The 17,507-nt window shown below is 42.5% G+C and overlaps 1 protein-coding gene across 3 annotated transcripts in view; it reads right to left on the reverse strand.

Moving 5' to 3' along the window:
- Positions 1 to 408: 408 nt before the first annotated feature.
- The window catches only part of macrod2 (mono-ADP ribosylhydrolase 2), a 343,095-nt gene continuing 325,996 nt past the window's right edge, over positions 409 to 17,507 (reverse strand). For 2 of the 3 annotated variants that reach the window (XM_037466486.2, XM_062566512.1), the window contains 7 exons: positions 16,514 to 16,552; positions 16,097 to 16,141; positions 15,415 to 15,558; positions 14,835 to 14,897; positions 3,414 to 3,452; positions 2,869 to 2,940; positions 409 to 1,545 (listed from right to left, as the gene is read on the reverse strand). In XM_037466486.2, the coding sequence (XP_037322383.2) occupies positions 1,523 to 1,545; positions 2,869 to 2,940; positions 3,414 to 3,452; positions 14,835 to 14,897; positions 15,415 to 15,558; positions 16,097 to 16,141; positions 16,514 to 16,552 (425 nt within the window). In that variant the 3' untranslated portion in view covers positions 409 to 1,522. The remainder of the gene's footprint in view (positions 1,546 to 2,868; positions 2,941 to 3,413; positions 3,453 to 14,834; positions 14,898 to 15,414; positions 15,559 to 16,096; positions 16,142 to 16,513; positions 16,553 to 17,507) is intronic. The other variant, XM_037466487.2, reaches the window with a different exon arrangement.

Consider the following 17,507-nt stretch of genomic DNA (forward strand, 5'->3'; position numbering starts at 1 on the left):
TCTGGAGGATGAGTTGAGAGTAAGGACACGCAGCAGTTGATTGTTGAACCCATAATAAATACAGAGTATCAAATACAGAGCTGATACATTTTTGATAACCTCCTTGTGAGGCCTCTGGCCATTCGTGGGGGCCACAGACAGGAGGAGGGCTCCCGCGTGAGGAGGTCCGTCTCTTCTCATACGATACCCGACGGGCCCTGAGGGCCAGAGAGGCAGCGTGCTGGAGATCAAAGGACAGACTAATTCTCTCTGTCCGACAGAGAGTCATCGCTCTGTGACAGTTCACACCTAACTAAAGGGAAACTAGCTACAACAGCTGCGAATAGCAATAAATACAATATCAGCTGCTATAATGACAGAAGTAAGAACAAGACACGCGACAAGATGCATTAAACGCTGAGACGTGGCTTCAACCTTTAAGTTTTATTAGCTGTTTCTGTTATAGTTTCGCAAAGCAAACATCAAAGTATGAAGGCATCATTTCATAGAACTATAATTAATCTGATCTTTAGTATGGCACCAATGAAAATAATTCAGAAATCACAACATTTAAGAGAAAGCAAAACCATGTTTAAAAATCAAATGAGGAAGAAAACAAGAACCCATTACCAACAGGCATCTGTCATTACTATTATTATGTTGAACTCAAAATTACAAATCATCTGCAAGCAATCGAAGCCAAGAACTCACATTTCTGGTGATGGTGATTTTGTAGTTTGATATGAAATAAGGCAGATTCCTTCAATATAGTTATAGACAATCTGATAAGGAGACAAGCCAAAGCGAAGAGGACTGTAATTTATGTTGATGAAGTTCAAAGCAATTATCTGGCATGCATTTCTAACGGCTGTAAAAGGGGGACACGAACCAATTGATTTGTTCTAATATCCTCTTTAGTGTACCTGGGCCTTGATGAACAGTTTCTTAGTAAAACGAGTTAAGCGGCAGTTACAGCAGAGGCAGAGATCAGATGTAATCAGTGATGTTCCTCGTTAAAGCGGCTGGGGACCGACACACCGCCTTGCAGACTGTGGTCTGAATCAAGAGTGTTTTTACTGATTCAACGAAACAATGGAGCTACAGTAGTGTGTGAGGAGACATGCCAGGCTGTTGTCAGGTAATTCCACTGTTAAACAGAAGGATGATTGGCTCACAGCTTTAACATGCTCCCACAGTAGGTCAAATTAAGAGACTTGAACCTGGTTTATCTCATCGCACCCTGCTGGCAAAGTACAGTATCTGCAACACACGGTGAGGTATGGCTCTTCTCATTCTGGTTGATATGCTCAAGTCATATAGCAAGGTTTTGCACATACATATACATACTTCGGGGGTGGGTAGTTTCTGAACAAAGTGGGAATAGGCTAAATGAAGGTGGGGTGTGAGCATCTTGTGAGTAACTGGTTGTCCTGGGCCCATGTCAGAGCCCATTCTGACATGGGCCCGTCTGACACCAGTGTGGTTGGCCTTAGCACAGTTCTGCTGGCTGTGAGAATTGGTTGATTGTCCTCCCCACAGCTGGTCATTCTTTCTTCTCAACGGTGTCTGGATGGAAAACAAGTTCATAGTCTTGACTTCAGATTTTGCACGATTCTTACGTTTAGACGTGGAGACTTCTACTAACAATGTCTGCTAGACTGAAATAATAATTGGACACCACACAATGAAAGGGAGGAATGGCATTTGACCGATTGTGATCAACATTACTATAAAGGAAAAAATGAAGAACTTATCAATAAAAGGGTGTGCGAATTGTGATTAATGTTAAGCTCTTTTGAAGGAATATGATGATTGGAGATTTGGTCTAGTTCAAGATATCTTGCACGGTAGAAAGACTGTACCCCAGTACTTCAGTGCATCTTAGTAAAAAGCAGAGTAACCAGGACATCCATCTTGAATCTATATACAAACGCCAATAGAGCAGCAACATACATTATTATTTTGTGTGACAGACAGACGGTAAATCAGATATTTGGACACAGGTCCATTTTCTTCTCTTTTATGTGTCAATCTTTAGTAAAGTAAACAACAGTTCAGTACTGATGCCCAGCATCATTGAGTTGATACATTTACAATGGTTCATTTTCAATGCAAACCATTTTCTTCCCAGGTCTGTCTTACACAATCGCACCTGATTCACAGGCTTTTTCTACAACAGGCTTTTTCTCTTCTGCCGCTTCGCTTGGCATTTTTTGAGCTCTCTCCTTTATACACCAACCCGTTTGCCTCTGCCAAGTTATTTCATATGCTGCTAGCCCGTCCAATTTATTCAACCCTGACAATCTGTTCACAACAGTTGCTTAATCATTTTTTTTTCTACCTAGAAACTAAGATGCCCAAATCTGAATCCCACCCTTCGGCTCTTTGGAGCCAGTCATGGGAACCAGGGCAGAGAAATCCAAAGCACTCTCTAAATATTTCTACTTTCAAACACATGCAGTTTTATTAACCTGAATCTCAACGGTGACCTGAGAATAACAACAGTACGGTATCCTTATCAAATATGATTTATTAGCATGATTATTGGTCCTACAGCCTGAGTTGGCTGAATCTTAAAACAATATGCATTGCACACTTGATTTATTAAACGCCTGATAGTTGAGTTTGGAGGCAATTCATCACACTCAATTTTCAAAGACGTGCTGACAAGTTTATACCAAAATCTCCTACAATAAAGCCCCTAAAGAGGGAAGAAGGCGAGACGGATGGAGGGAAAATGGAGACAAGCAGGGTGAAACTGGGTAACACTCGGCTGCACAGCGCTGAGGATTCTCCGGATGAAGTGAATTATAATTCAGCAGCTGTGGCCACTAATAAGAATCTGCTTATATACAGAGATTGTGCAAGATTAGAGTGCTGCGTGCTTACCTTTGGACTGAATGCTGTCTGTTAGAATAGAATCAGGTTCTTCTGAGCGCTCGACAGGATCTTTCATCTCTTCTAGATAAGAGTAGGGAAAGAAATGAGAAGAAACGAGAGGGGAAGAGGGGAAATCATAATCAGGCATCTGTCGGCCCTCTTCCTGTGCAGAAAAGCACAAATTTACCTAGAAATTATCTGCGCCTCGCCAAGCTTATGAATCAACCCAAGTGGGATCAGACGTTAGATGTAGCAAACAAGAACTTTTTGAATAGACAATAATAGTCATGTTTTTTAACGTCAACCGGTGTTCTGATGCTGGCTGGATGTTCTACCGCTAAACTGTAAGTGCATACAACATTTAATCAGAAGCCTAATATGTACTGTGATATTTTATGGATGTAGGCAGATACGCTGACAGGGTAGAAGGGACGGGGAAGCAATAAAAGGAAGAAAGGGAGACGGAGGGCAAACAGCAGGGAGGTGTCTGCTAAGTGCCAGCGATGCGTCACAGCCCCCACACACCGGATAGTTCATGCATGATCTCTACTCACCTCCATTGCTGGTGCCAGTGTGGCTGATCTCAGATACATCTGAAATGTGGAGCACATACGGATACAGACATGTCACTCATCTTGAAGGTTAACTCAGTCACAGAGGTGTAGTGGATTATATGTGCGGGTGAAGAAGGTAAAAGTAATCATTTGTGCTCTTTTTAGCCTAAGTGTCTTTCTGCTGAAAAAAAGTACATCTTCCAAAAACCATTCCAGGAATTCAAGAACAACTTCATACTCCTGCCCACATTTACATTTGTCATGATGTCTCTCAGGCCTGGAAATTCAGCGCCTTCCTAAAGTTATTCTTCAAGAAAGAACAAAACAAATGCGAGAAGGGAAAGCGACACATGCAAAATTAATTAGGCTCTCATTGCCTGAGACCCCCCAACACACACACACACACACACACACACACACACACACACACACACACACACACACACACACACACACACACACACACACACACACACACACACACACACACACACACACACACACACACACACACACACACACACACACACACACACACCCTTCTCCCCCTTTCTATTCTCGCTCTGTAGTCACACAACTCTTTCTTCGTCACTCCCTGAGCAAACCTTGCCACTTCCCGCTTTGGAAAAACAACCATCCAAACAAAGCACACCATAAAAATAACTGCTCTCCCCAGGCAGTCCAGCAATGATGTAAACAAATACAACTGCTTAGTCGCGCGGTAGAAGAACGAGTAGAAAGGGGTTCTGTATCTTTACACTTAACAAGTCTGCGGTCAGGGTAATTGAATTCCTCACAGAAACACAACTTGGTTATAATTGTAAGGTTTGGATGCGAGAATGCAAATGTTCTTAAAGCATGAAGAAAGCTCCTTTTGCTTTGCTGGCAATTTGTTGTTGAAGGCTGCTATCTGTGAAGAAAATACACTGCACTGCTTCTTCAACACACAACTGATCTACCGATCTAATCTTGGACATTTTGGAATTAGATTTCTTCTCCCGGAGAATCCATCGGGATTTAGAGAGTGTTGAAAAGCATGAAGGATGATGCAACAGCAATCTTCTTTTGATCTCAGGCATGGAACTCTCCAAGGAACAACATTTTTCAGCAAAACTATTATTTCGATTATTCCATTTTTTTACAAATTGGATCTATAACGGTATGATCACCCATATAATATATTATTATAATATGGTAATATAATAGCATTAAATTATTATTGTCACTATGCCCATTTTTGATTTGACCTGCAATAAATGGTGATTTGTTTGGATAATCTTCAACATACCTTGAGTACAATCTGCCTGAATATGTCTATCACACCCGCTCTTACAACGATGTCATGTAGTGACATGTATGAGAAAAGGATTTTGGGTACAATGTTATCATGACAGGCAGAAACTGATAAAAACCATGAGACCAGGTTCTGGAGCAAAGTGTCCTTTAAAGTTTTCTGCGTCGCTATAACAAAGCAATGAATGAGATTAACCACCAGCTTTAGATTCTAATTGCAATGTAATAAATTTACAAGAAACAAGGAGACCAACGACGTGTATCCTGACAGTTGCCACATGTTTGAGAGTCAATAAATTCTGCATGCAAATGCAATGATATGCCCTGCCTTACCACTTTTCCACAGGATCACATTACAGATATTAAAGCTCATGGCAAAGGAGGTGCAATGTGCAATGACTCTATCATTCTGCCTTTGCAATACGTGCAAGCATTGCATGCCGGTGTGCAGCAGCAAGAGCTCACTGAAACATGGCCTCTTTCCAGACGCTTATTCCTTCTTCAGACTGTGTAATAACAACACAGTCTGGGTGCGAGGTGCAGCATCCTCTTCCTCTACTATCCACCACTGATCAAGAGGAAGCAAAAAAAGCTCAGAATTTCAATTGATTGCGGCTGCAGCCTCCCCTGCCTGCCGGGGGCCCGTGGGAACAGTCACGCGCGTATGTCTCGCTCTTTAATTTGACTCCAGTGTGCTGACAGTATAGGGGCTATCAAGGGGAGGATGTGAGTGTGCTGTGGTAAACACATAAACAAGATGGGGGAGACAGAGAGAGAGAGAAACGGGCCTCTGTCAAGGTTCTGGGGAAAGAGAAGCACCGTCCACAGAGAGCTGATAAGGAAGAGAGAAAAACAGTAGACGGAATTGGCTCCATCAGCAGGAAACCAGACGGCTTCTTAAAGCCGGGACCCTATGGGGTCCTTCACAGTTCCTCCCCTCCATCCTTCTGGTATGTAGCTTTCCAGTACATAACTATACCAACGTATATCCATACAAAGAGGGCATCTCAATTATCAGTTTTTGATCTCCTGAGTTACATTAATACTTGCAAAACTTTGCTCTGTGAAGAAAAATTGAATGAATTTAAAACGGTGTCTGATGTTAATTTCTTTCTTTTTCACATAGCACATGGTCTCTTTTTTTAATCTGTCAAATTATCAGAATGTTTTAGGTGGTTTTCATGACATGACATTTCATACAGTTGACAAGAAGACACACGGAAACATTTAACAAACGTGTCATTCTTTGACGCTTTTAACTTAATTTCATGTCTCTTCAGCCTTTCAGGAGTTCAGTGAAAATATCCTGGAGAGAAAGGGCCTCTAGCTCAAGAGGAAGGATGAGGGTGTGTGTGTCTGTGTGTGTGTTGTGTGTGTGTGTGCGTGTTCAAATCTGCACGCATAAGAAAGGGCAGAGGAAGGAAGAGAGTTGGGCATAAGTCACCCTTGTATGCAGACAAGCAGAAAATTACATCCCCCACCTTCCTTTCATTTATTAGAGAAGAGGCAGTTAGCGTTTTGTTGGTCAGCATTAGTGTACGGCACCACAGTATTGAACCACTCCTGAAAACATTTGAAAGCATTATATTAATACTTTAAATGTACGTTATACTCTCTGTTGCTTTTGTATGACAAGTTTTCTCATTATTTTACCATTATTCTCAAAGAACAGTTCTGCCTGCACCACTTTTTTAAATGTTCGTGTCTTTTTAGCTCAGTCAGCTCAGAGGGAAGGCAGTTCCTGTGGGTCACCCAAATGGCATCATGGGAAACCGCCTCTGCTGAATGTTCCAGACAGGCGCCTTGGGCAGAACAGGAGGTTCTTTTTGTCCCATAGCCACAGGACACCTCACTGTCTTTAATTCAAATCCGCTTTTCTTTCAGTGAGGGAGTAAAAATCGATGGTGTAGAAGCGTCTGTGCCCTACGGTGTCAGTTCCCCAGGAGAATTTATTCTGTTCATTTGATCCCCAAAACCTTGGCGTGGTGGCCCGCTCCGCTGTCTCTGAACAGCTCCGTGAGCTTTGATCCCCGCCAGCCCCCACACAGGTGTCTGCTGCTCCCTTTCAAAGAATTGATGTGAGCCATCAGAAACGAAGGGAGTCCGGGAGCTGCTGAAAACCATTTCCTTCACCTCCCAGCTCAGCATCTGTGTCCAAAACACCCACTTACTTAGGAACGGCCAAAGTCAATGCAACACAATTGAAAAACATGAACTAATATAATGTGTGGCTGAATGTTTGTGTGTGTGTGTGTAGTTTTATTTCGCATGAGCTCATCAAATATCTGATAAAGGCAGAGGGGCTGCTTCTCCCTCAATAACATATCCTCTTGAAAGAGTAAGATGGGAAAATGTCATGGTCAGTCCTTCCAGGAGATGAGAGCAGAATTAATTCAAACTGGGTGGTCTTGGAGGGACTTGAGTCTGGTCTGCATTGGGCTATGTATGTTAAACAAGTATCAAAGAGCTCCTCGTTGAACTTTGCATGGACTAATAAGCTTTGGGGCTGATACGCCTACTGCAATGATAATTAAACACATCTCCCTGCTCAAGCAAAGCAAGAGCGGGTGGAACAAGTACCCAAGCTAAAGAACTAATGAGCTAGTAAATGTGGGAAGCAGACCATTTTCATATGGTAATGTTAAGTTTGTTGTGCAGGCTTGTGGAAATAGCTTAACTGCATGAGCTGCCACTTTAAAAACGGAGAAGAAAAAGGGGTTTTGTTAGGCGCGTCCGCTGGAGTTTCCTTTGCTATCAGATGGAACAGTGTCTGACAATCTGAGCCAATTAAAGAGCACGGAGCCGTGACCTGTCGGCTTGGGAGATGAAAACCAGCCAGCTCAATAAACACCTTGACCGCCCCTCTACACGGCTGTCCTCTTGAAAAGCCAAGAGTCTTCATTAATATTCCGCCTCTCTTCTCCCTGACAAAGGGTGGTGGGGTGGTGGACACCAAGTGGCATTGTGCTCCCCTGCGGGTTTGCGTAACCTTGGAGTGGTGGCTCTGTACGGGCGGCGAGGAAGTTGGGTCAGGGTCCCACAAACAAGCTGAAAAGGCCCAAGCTCATTACACGGGCCTGGGCCATGCTTCACCAGATAAAAAAACACACAAAAGTTCATTCTGAATGACTGAGAAGAGTACAGGACACCATCTGCTTGCAGGTTAAGCTACAACTCAAAGAAACACGACAAGAGCTCAGAAAGAACATATGAGAACATACGTGGCCAAAAAACAAAGGGAAAGACCTAACGAGAGTTTAAAGAGAAATGTTGTCCTCACTGGCAACGTCATACTCTTGAACCCCCTATTTTCAATCCTTCTGTTCCCCACTTTGTCCTGAGCAGTATAGTCGGTCAGAAGACAAATAAAGGAGATGAAAAGAGAGCAGAAACACAGAGCAATACCCTGAGATAAAAAAGAGTAAGTGAATAACTGATTAAGCGAAGAATTGAGAAGGGGAGACAAAACAAAAATAGACGAGGCAGGGAGAAAATGCAAAAGAGGCCTCCCCTGTGTGACCTACATACCTGCTAGACCTGCTGTCAGCGGTGGCCAGCTCCCCTCACATCACTCGCTGAATTACTTTACATAATCTTGAGATTCTCCCTGCAATACCAGCGGGCCCGCTGCAGGAAGGCGCCCGACCCCGGCTGCGGCACCCCTTGTGGTTCACCGCATCGAGGCACAGACCGTCGCGCAGGGGACCGGTAAATCCGACACAATCGGCGATGCAACCAAATGGCCCACGCCGCGGCTGAGGGAGGTGTAGACGCAGCAGGTCCAGATGTTTGTGTGCCACAGAGGGCGCGGCTCGGGGCCGACGGGCTGTCGGCAGTTATGGAGTGATGCCGCGAGAGATCACGGAAGGGACCGGTCCATATAATCACAGCGCTCGTCTAGACTGCAGTGAAAACCGGGATAACTGAAAGGTCAAATAGAGAGCGGCTTGATCGGTAAACCTCAGAGAGGTGAGCAGCGCCATGAGAGCCTGACAGAGATCTTCCATCCAATAGTGCTAGTAACTCTAACGATTTTACTTGACTTCTGTTGGTGTCTTTTTGCCCAATTGCTTAAATCCAGATATCCTTTGTAATATTATAAAGTAAGCACAGTGTCACATTTCCGATCGAGAACAGTAAAATGTTGAATCGTGCCACTGTGTGTATTGCATCCTACCCGGAGAGATGAAGGAAATGGGTCAATATCTGAACGATACTAGCCAGTAATATTTGTACTCCAAAGGCTTAAAAACGTAGAACCCCTGCTGTCATGTTTGAGACCATTCTCAATATCTCACTTTGGGTTTTTTTCTCTTTTGGAAGCATCAATAGCATCAAATCTTCCACATTGCCTCAAGGCTACAAGCAACCCATACAGAGATCACTTATAACGCAGCATTTGAGTGACTGAGATAACACATGTGTCGCATATTCTAAACCCACGTTTGGTTTGTTGCATTGCTGCTGGCGGACAAATTCTCTCTCTGCTCGGAGTTGATTCATTCGCCGCGAACCAAACAGAGGGGTGGAGACAGCACAAGACGAGTGATCACAAGAGGAGCTTCAAAGGAGCACAAGAAACCGTGGGTCCGTTGTCACGTGAGACCTGTATCTTTGAGGCAGGGTTGTGCGACAGAGGTGACCAACACAACGGACATTTTGAACACCGCCGATCCCTTGCCCATCTCCGGCCAATTGCCCAGAGTCCTGTATTTCTCACCAATTAGAAGATGGGGGATGCTATCCCGCTGAGGAATGACAGCAAAGAATCAAAGTCACTCAAGCTTCAAGGGATTTTGAAACAGTGAAACTTTTTCTCACTGAAATCACCAGGAAACAGGATCAATTTGATTTGCAGTGAGTTGAAATTAACAAAGGCAGTCGCTAGTAACAAGGTGTCAAATAGAGTTTTAGGCGAAGGTGTTGAACCAAATGGAATTCAGTGATTGAAGCTGCATTAATACAGATAAAAATAAGACTGTGGTTTGCCTCCTCGCGGCACTCACACACAATGCCCCAGCAGGGCAGTTATTGGTGTAACTGCTGTTCCTGGACTTTCACAGTCATTGTAAAAAGCCATAAAACACAAGCACAGCCAAATGTCTTCAGCCAGTGGCAGCTTTCTCCCCGAGGAGCCACTCAGTGCTGCAGCATACAATGTTATGCCAAAAGTTAATTGTGTGCTGACAACTCTTTGCCACAGGAAACACAGTATTGCTCTCCAGAATTAGATTTACATCCCCAGTAACCCATTGTTCACAAAAGGCAAAGACAAAAGGGCACAAAACAACCAATTAAGAAACAAAGCTTCAAATCCTTTTCGCTAAGACGAAAGTAAAATAAATGCGAGTAGCACTTGAGCATCAACTGATTCTGAGTGGAAAAACCAATGCATTTTGCGATGAATTATTCAAGCTGCTAAAAAGAAAAGAAATAAAGTCTCTTTTGATTTCCTGTGGATTACTAAGAAATTCAACACTTTGTACTTTAACATGAAAGAGCGACCGCACAGGATCTCCCTGTTCTGGGAGTTTTGTGTGTTTCTCCACATTGCTAATGGCAGTCTGCTGGATTTTAGAGCCATTTGTGTCAGCTTGTTGTTTTGTTACAGTCGAGCTGAACCACAAGGGAGTGAAATACATACAAATCAATAACACCCCCCAAAAAACATTCACAAAGATAAAAACAATTCTCGTAACAGTTGAAAGGGAATTTGTTTTACCTCCATTTTGATGGTGTTTTGTTTATTGTTTGTGTCTCTTACAAGACCAAGAGGTTGGTAAATAATGTAAATGTGCTTTTTGGGAACCATATGGCACAGCCGGGCTTTCTGCTCAGAGCCTCCATTACAGCGAGCTACGAACAGTTGTGGTAGAGTCAGCGCTAAATAAAGCACTTACAGCCATCTATACTTAAAACATCCTATCTGATAAGGGTGGAAGAGGACACTTGGCAATAGAAAGTCATGAAACCCCTACCATGAAGTAACCACAAACAAGTCAAAACTTACTTTACCCGTGTTTCTGTGATGGTTTGTTAACAACAAAACATGTCTGAGGAGAGGACAGAGAGGCAGCGATGCGCAGTGGGAGTGTCAGCCACTGGGCTGATGTAATGGCGCCTTGTCTCTCTGCTGTGTTTGGGACTAGATTGTTGTGATGACCTGCGGAGTCTGTCTGTCTCTCCATCCCCGCTCTTTCCCCGGCAGGTTCCCTCCTGTCCGGCTTCAGTGTGCCATTACATTTTGTCCACACACCCGTCTGGTCCGCGCCCAGCCGATGGCTCAAAGGGGCCAGCCCTCTGCGATAAACTCTGCGGCGTCCTTGCATAGCCAAGGAGACGCTTTGTAGCAGGCGCCATCTTCATCAAAGGCTGAAGGATACGAAGACAATTCAGACTCCGATTGCGAGGTTGTTTGTGCCCCATATTCAGGCGTGCAATAAAGAGAATCTCAAATTCAAATTTTGATTAGAAAGAAGGATGAGGTGCTGTATACTTGTGACATTAAATCTCCACAGTCATTAAATCCTACCGTTGCAGGCGAGACAATCGCCATCGACTCCTGTATGAGAATCACACATGCATGAAGGGAAAAACAATTTCTGTTCACAACTCAGGTTTATTTATTCCTAGCTTTAGGCAGAGACAGTCTTATTTTAATTTATGGAGGTTTCATGAGCTAACTGAAGCGGATGCCCACTCACACAAGTCACCAGAACAGGGTCTGCTGGATGGATATTTAAAATGCAATAACAATATAGCCACCGTTTCCATTGCAATGTGTGTTATGAATATTCATAAATAAAGGCTGCCTGAATTCTGATTCAATTTGGGGAGCCTTTATAGAATCTTGGATATCAGAGTGACAATCTTATTGCCTGTGCAGGGAGATGTCTAAAATGCACCATAATTCAGCCTGATTAAAAATACAAAATCTCTGCTGCGCCTGCCTCCTCATAACTCCACTCCTCACAGATTTGATAGAGAACCAAAACCACCACAATCAAATCATTTTTACATACTGTTTGGATCTCATGGTTTGTGGTTGCTTATAGTATTGCATTAAACTGTATCATCTGCAGGGAGAGAACAACAAGACTAAATTCTTAAACGCAACTGCTTATTCATATAAAAAGACGTGCGATGTAAACAACAGATGGCATAATTTGGAAGTATGAAAAGTTAAGACATTAGCAAATTACCTGTGCTGTATCCTACATCTTTATCTAATACAGGGGAACAAGTGTGGAAAGAATGGATTCCTACATTAACGAGGATTAATGATGACAAGAGTGAAAATGAATCAAACACAACGCTTTATGCTACTTAGTATTAGCGAGTTGGGACTCAGATGCTTAGCTGTGATAAACACTTCCATACGCGCAATTTTGAGCTTTGTGAACAGCAGGCGATGACTGGGAGCATGAAGATACAAATGTGTGGATGTCTTTGACAACGCTGTACAAGTATAACGCATCCTTCCACTTGGATCACTGCCATGTGTGAACATGTCCTACAGGAGGCTCCACCGGGGAACCGCCACCAAAGGTCAAACGATTACAAAGGGTTAGGCTGGTGATGTTTATATGAGATGAATCCACAGTCACATGTGCAGTGCAGGTTTTTCACAGTCACAATGACTCAATGAACTGAGGTGTAAAAACAGCATATTATAAAGCACTCACCAATCTATAGGATCAACGAGGCATCAGTCAAAAAATAGTCTTCTTACATTTCTAACAAGATATCCGTATGAACAAACTGAGCAAATTTAAGACTTCTGCCCATTTGTCCATTTGATCGGCAAGATTTGTCTCAACGCCATGGTCTTCAGAAATGTACAAAGCTTAACAATGACGATTTCTACATGGATAGCTTCAGTTATTAACTAGCTAACAGATAACCAACAAAAATAAACACACGTCTCATTTATCCAGCATGCTCACTGCTTCCCATCTTCACTAAAACCTTATATTCAAAGCATTTGTGAGTCTGTGGTGTTTTTAATAATTTTTCAATTTTCAATTCACCCTTGAGGCATTGCAAAAAAATAAAACAATTTTGAAGAATTTAAGATCACACAGGCTGAGTAATTTAATTGGTCTTTTGTGGGTAAAGCATTCCTTTAACAGGCAAAAGGGAATGAGTTATTTGCACTTGCAAAAAACCACATACGATAGTTGAGGATAAGAGACACATGATTTATGGCTACGTGTGTGTGTGTGTGTGTGTGTGTGAAGCGACCTAATATTCAGCTCAAATAGTTTGATTCATTAGTCATTCCTCCCACCATTATGAGGCATTTTATTACTCCTTTCAGCGAAGCAGATTTAACCTCTATGGCCATGAGCAGGCGGCCTGATTACAGTTATTATTTTTAATAAAGGGTATTGGCTCGGGAATCATTTGGTCTCCTCCTTTGAATAGCTGGTTACGCGTGGCTAGGCCGGGCTGCGAGACATTTTGAGTCTGCACTCTGCCCCGCTCCTCTATACAAAATGCAATCTGCCTGCAATCAAGAAACGACACCGCTGTTTACTGCTCGACGTGCCACCACACAGCGCACGGCCCACGGCTTCCCCAGACAGTGACGGACACTGGCGGGCTCAGCCAAGACCCAATCGACAGGCTGAAGTGAAGCTTTCCAGTGATGGAAAGCCTGTAGTGTTTGCGGGACGTATTCCAATGGCTTTTCAGAGGGGATGGAGAAGGCTATCTCAGATGGATCTATCTGGAATGTTCACTTTCAACCCAAATGAATTGAATGTCTGTCAAAGAGAAAGTGAATCGGAGGTGAGGGAGTGACAGACCTTTGTGTTGGTGCAGTGGTGGGAGAATGGTGGCTGGGGGCTCAACTATCTCAACTTCTGCAGGCAACGCCTTTAATCATTGACAATGTGAGCCAGAGAAAGATGAGGATAAACGAGGATCAATGGTCCCACGTGGACAACTGACTAACAAAAATGAGAGTTAAAAGGAGTTTGATCTGAACAAAACGGCTGGCCTCATGCAGCTCAACTGGCTAAAATGTTTTCACTCCACTTAAACAAACCGAGGCCTATCAGCCGGGAAACACCTGCTCTTGTCTGGTGCAAAAACAATTTAAACTTTGACATATGTCGCTCGTCTGCCGCGAGTCATATCAGTCAAGTTTACCTAGAAAAGACTGCACATAATAAGTGTTACTTGATGTGCCCTCCTGCCATGTCCAACACACACGCTTTATGTAGAGTGTCATGGTTACAGCTCGGAGCCAAAGACCAAGTACTTGGTGCATTGCAGTGGGAATGTGACGGATTGGCTGTGTAAACAAACTTGGTGATGAATATAGCTGTGCAGCACAATAGTATTAAAACTTCACAATATTTTTCTTATTGTCACTAAAACCCAAACCAACAAATTAAACGTTCGTTCAACACTATGATTTCTTCACCTCGTCTGTATGAGTCCTTTTAATAAAAGTCCATTATATTAACAGCCTTTGCGCTTTAACTTCATGTGTTATATGTGTAATATTACACAGCGTGTTGCTGTACATGGTCTTCACTGTGAATAAACTACACCGCTAATAGTCATGAAGGAGCTGGTCACTCTGCAATGATGTGCTCATTGATGGCTTTTTAATATTGAACAATTGAGGTCTGTAGCACAAATGAAGAGGCTGGTCTACGCATTGGATACATGCAAAATAATTTCCTAAAGATTTGTAAACAATGACACAAGGAGAACATTAAACATTGGCAGCCAATGAGAGAGCAATGCTTAATCCTTCCAGCTGTGACAGTCAATCGTCAATACTCTTTCAATGTCTCGTTTTTAAATATCTGCTTGCATTAGCTGATCTCGACATCTCCATTTTGGCTTCCACAGATGTGTTGTACCACAAGGCCCCCTGCAATGTCCATACAAAGTGATGTTATATGGGATGGAGACGAGACCGGCGGAGCGTGATTCAAGAGGAAAACTAGCTTGACAAAAACAAAGCTGGCAGTGCTAAGTCAATACTCAAGTATAAAAATACAAATAAATTGGACTGTAAAATCACATTGATAGAAAGGCAGTCAGTCAGACTCTCCATCGGGTCAAACCAAATCAAACTAAATCCAATCCAGGCAAATCAGATCTTACCTTCCATCTCCACAGTGAACTTTGCTGCATCGTCGGCCTTCACTGCGGGCGGCTCTTCCTCCGCTGGAAAAAAGGAACAAAGCTCTCAAGTTTGTTCACACGTCAGTGATCTTGAAGGTGATCTCACCGATGTGTCTGCAAAAAAGAAGGTTGGCGCGCCACGTCCTCAGTGGGACCAGCTTTATTTAGGTGTGTATTGGTTACTATGGTAAATCTAATGTGAATAGTGGATTCAAATTGAACCATCTTTTCCCCTCTGGTTGTGCTCATTCTGTTTTTGAAATTTTGTCAGCAGTAAAAAACACATGCATGTGCATTTGTAGTGTCCGATCTCCCAAGGGTGTTACCTTCGACTACTGGTAAACCAAAAATATGAACATCTGTTTCCATTTGGCAATAGTATTATTCAGGCCATTGAGGTTTCAAGCATTGACTGACAATTCAATTGAATTCTCTCCATACAGATGTAAAACTATTGCAAAAAAACACCGCCCCTGAACCTTTTTCAAATTGGTATAAATTTTGTGTTGCGTCCTCACAAAGTATTTAATGCAAAACACTACAATGAAGTACTTTTTACCTGTGACTTCCTCTTTCTTGTTGTCGATGCCTTTGACTTCCTCTTTCTCTTCCTTGTTGCCAATTCCTATATCTTCATGTTTCTCTTGTTCATTTTCATCTTCATCCTTTTCTTGACTTGGTTCCTCATTTCCAGAATTTTCATCTGGAGGCGCACAAACATTGAAATGAAAAATAAGTAAGTAAATAAGACAACCAACTAACAGTATGTGATGGTCCGTGCTATAGGTGTGTCTGTAGTTTTTTTTTTAATGCTTTTTTTAAATACTTGTGTGTCTGGAAAAAAATAACTTCTGTCATGGTCTGCTCTCAATCTCTATAATAGTTTTGAACCACCTCTTTGATATGCGTAATAGTCAGCTTATGTAACTTGTGATTTGTGTTGCACTCTTGTCTCTGTAAAAATGCAGTATCAATAAAAGATTAAGGATAAAGGAATACTACATAACCAAATGTGAAGGAGCAGAGCATTTCATGTGTATGGTAATAAAGGTCTGTGTGCAAGGGATACATTCTACAAAGTAACCAAGACCACAATATTGAATAACATATTGATCTGTGGTCTCTGGTTTTCACCTGCGATACACTACACACACACACACACACACACGCACACACGCACACACTCACACACACACTCACACACACACACACACACACACACAGGAATGATTCCACTGTACCTGGGTTTTGACTCGCCATGTCCACGTCTTCATCTCCTGCTGCAGCTAGAACAGAAAACATTTAAGTTCAGTGCTGGTGACCAGAGTTGAATCAACTTGGCCTTCAACATCACCTCAAACCACCCTTTTTTTAAATTCTCTGAGTGGTCCTTTTTCTTTGAACTGCAGTATGGGAGCAACGAAACCACAAAGACATGCATAAATTAAGTGCAAAATGGATTTAACTTCTAAAGCCATGCATAATTGAGGGATTTCTTTGTTCCAAGCTTCTGTGATAAGAGAAGCTGGAGTGGTGGCACACAGGATGGAAGGACTGAACTGGAGCGAGTAGAAATTTCAATTTTTGATGACAAATGACATGGAGAAGCACTGGTTGGGCCGGGGGGCTCAGAACATGTGTTAATAGAGCTACATTACCATCGTCAGCCTCGCCTTCGTCACCTTCTTCCTCCTTACCTGTAAAGAGAGGAAAAGGAATCAGCAGCCAAGCCAGAGCATGCATTGGAAAAAGACCAGTTAATCGAATAAAGGAAACAAAGTTACCAGTCATAAAAAGAAACCACAATCTGGTCATCTTTAGGCCAAGGATTCCTCTTTATTACAAACCTTCATCCATCCCAGGATAGATCCGTTGTGTGCTACTCGTCACGTGTGTAACGTGGTAATAGGCCTGTGTGCCATCCACATGGCTTGGAAATGTACTATCCCCAAATCATGTATGTTTAAAAAACGAGAACATGACTCTGCACACTCTTTTAATAGTTAAGGATTGTATGCAAGATAACATGTATGTTAATGCATGGCAGTGGCACTAATAGGCCATCACTGTTTCATCTATACATTTGTGTTTAAAATAGAAATTTAAATTTGAATAGCGTGCATGTATGATTGTCATGCAATTGACATAATATTGATCGACATTGGTATCAGTTGACAAGGTATGCGTAAAAATGGCACTAGGCCAAGAATCACATGAAATATATGGTGTGGCCCTTGCTGCATTTCCTAATAACAACTAACTTTTACTAACTAACTTTTAAACTTTTTTTTAGCAGCAATTCTTTTTAAATACTGGAAAAAATTTAAATTGAAGCCACAATGGCTGAAATATAGTATCACTTAATACTTAGAAAATGATACAAAAATATGTTATGTTGCATAACATCATACCAAAAATGGGGATTTGAAAATGGACTGGACATATAGCGCTTTTCTCGTCTTCTGACCAAAGCTCCCCTTTGGTACCTAACATGCACACCATTCACACACTGTCACAGCTACAGGAGCAATGTTGGGGTGCTCCACTAATCCCAACAAAGGGGGCAGGAATTGGACCACCAATCTTGTGATTGAATGAGGACCCTGCTCTCCACTCACAGTGCATCACTCAACCTTAGCGAAGTTCATGAAC

This window comes from Pungitius pungitius, chromosome 13 (assembly GCF_949316345.1).
Source record: "Pungitius pungitius chromosome 13, fPunPun2.1, whole genome shotgun sequence".
Classification (NCBI taxonomy): Eukaryota; Metazoa; Chordata; class Actinopteri; order Perciformes; family Gasterosteidae; genus Pungitius; species Pungitius pungitius.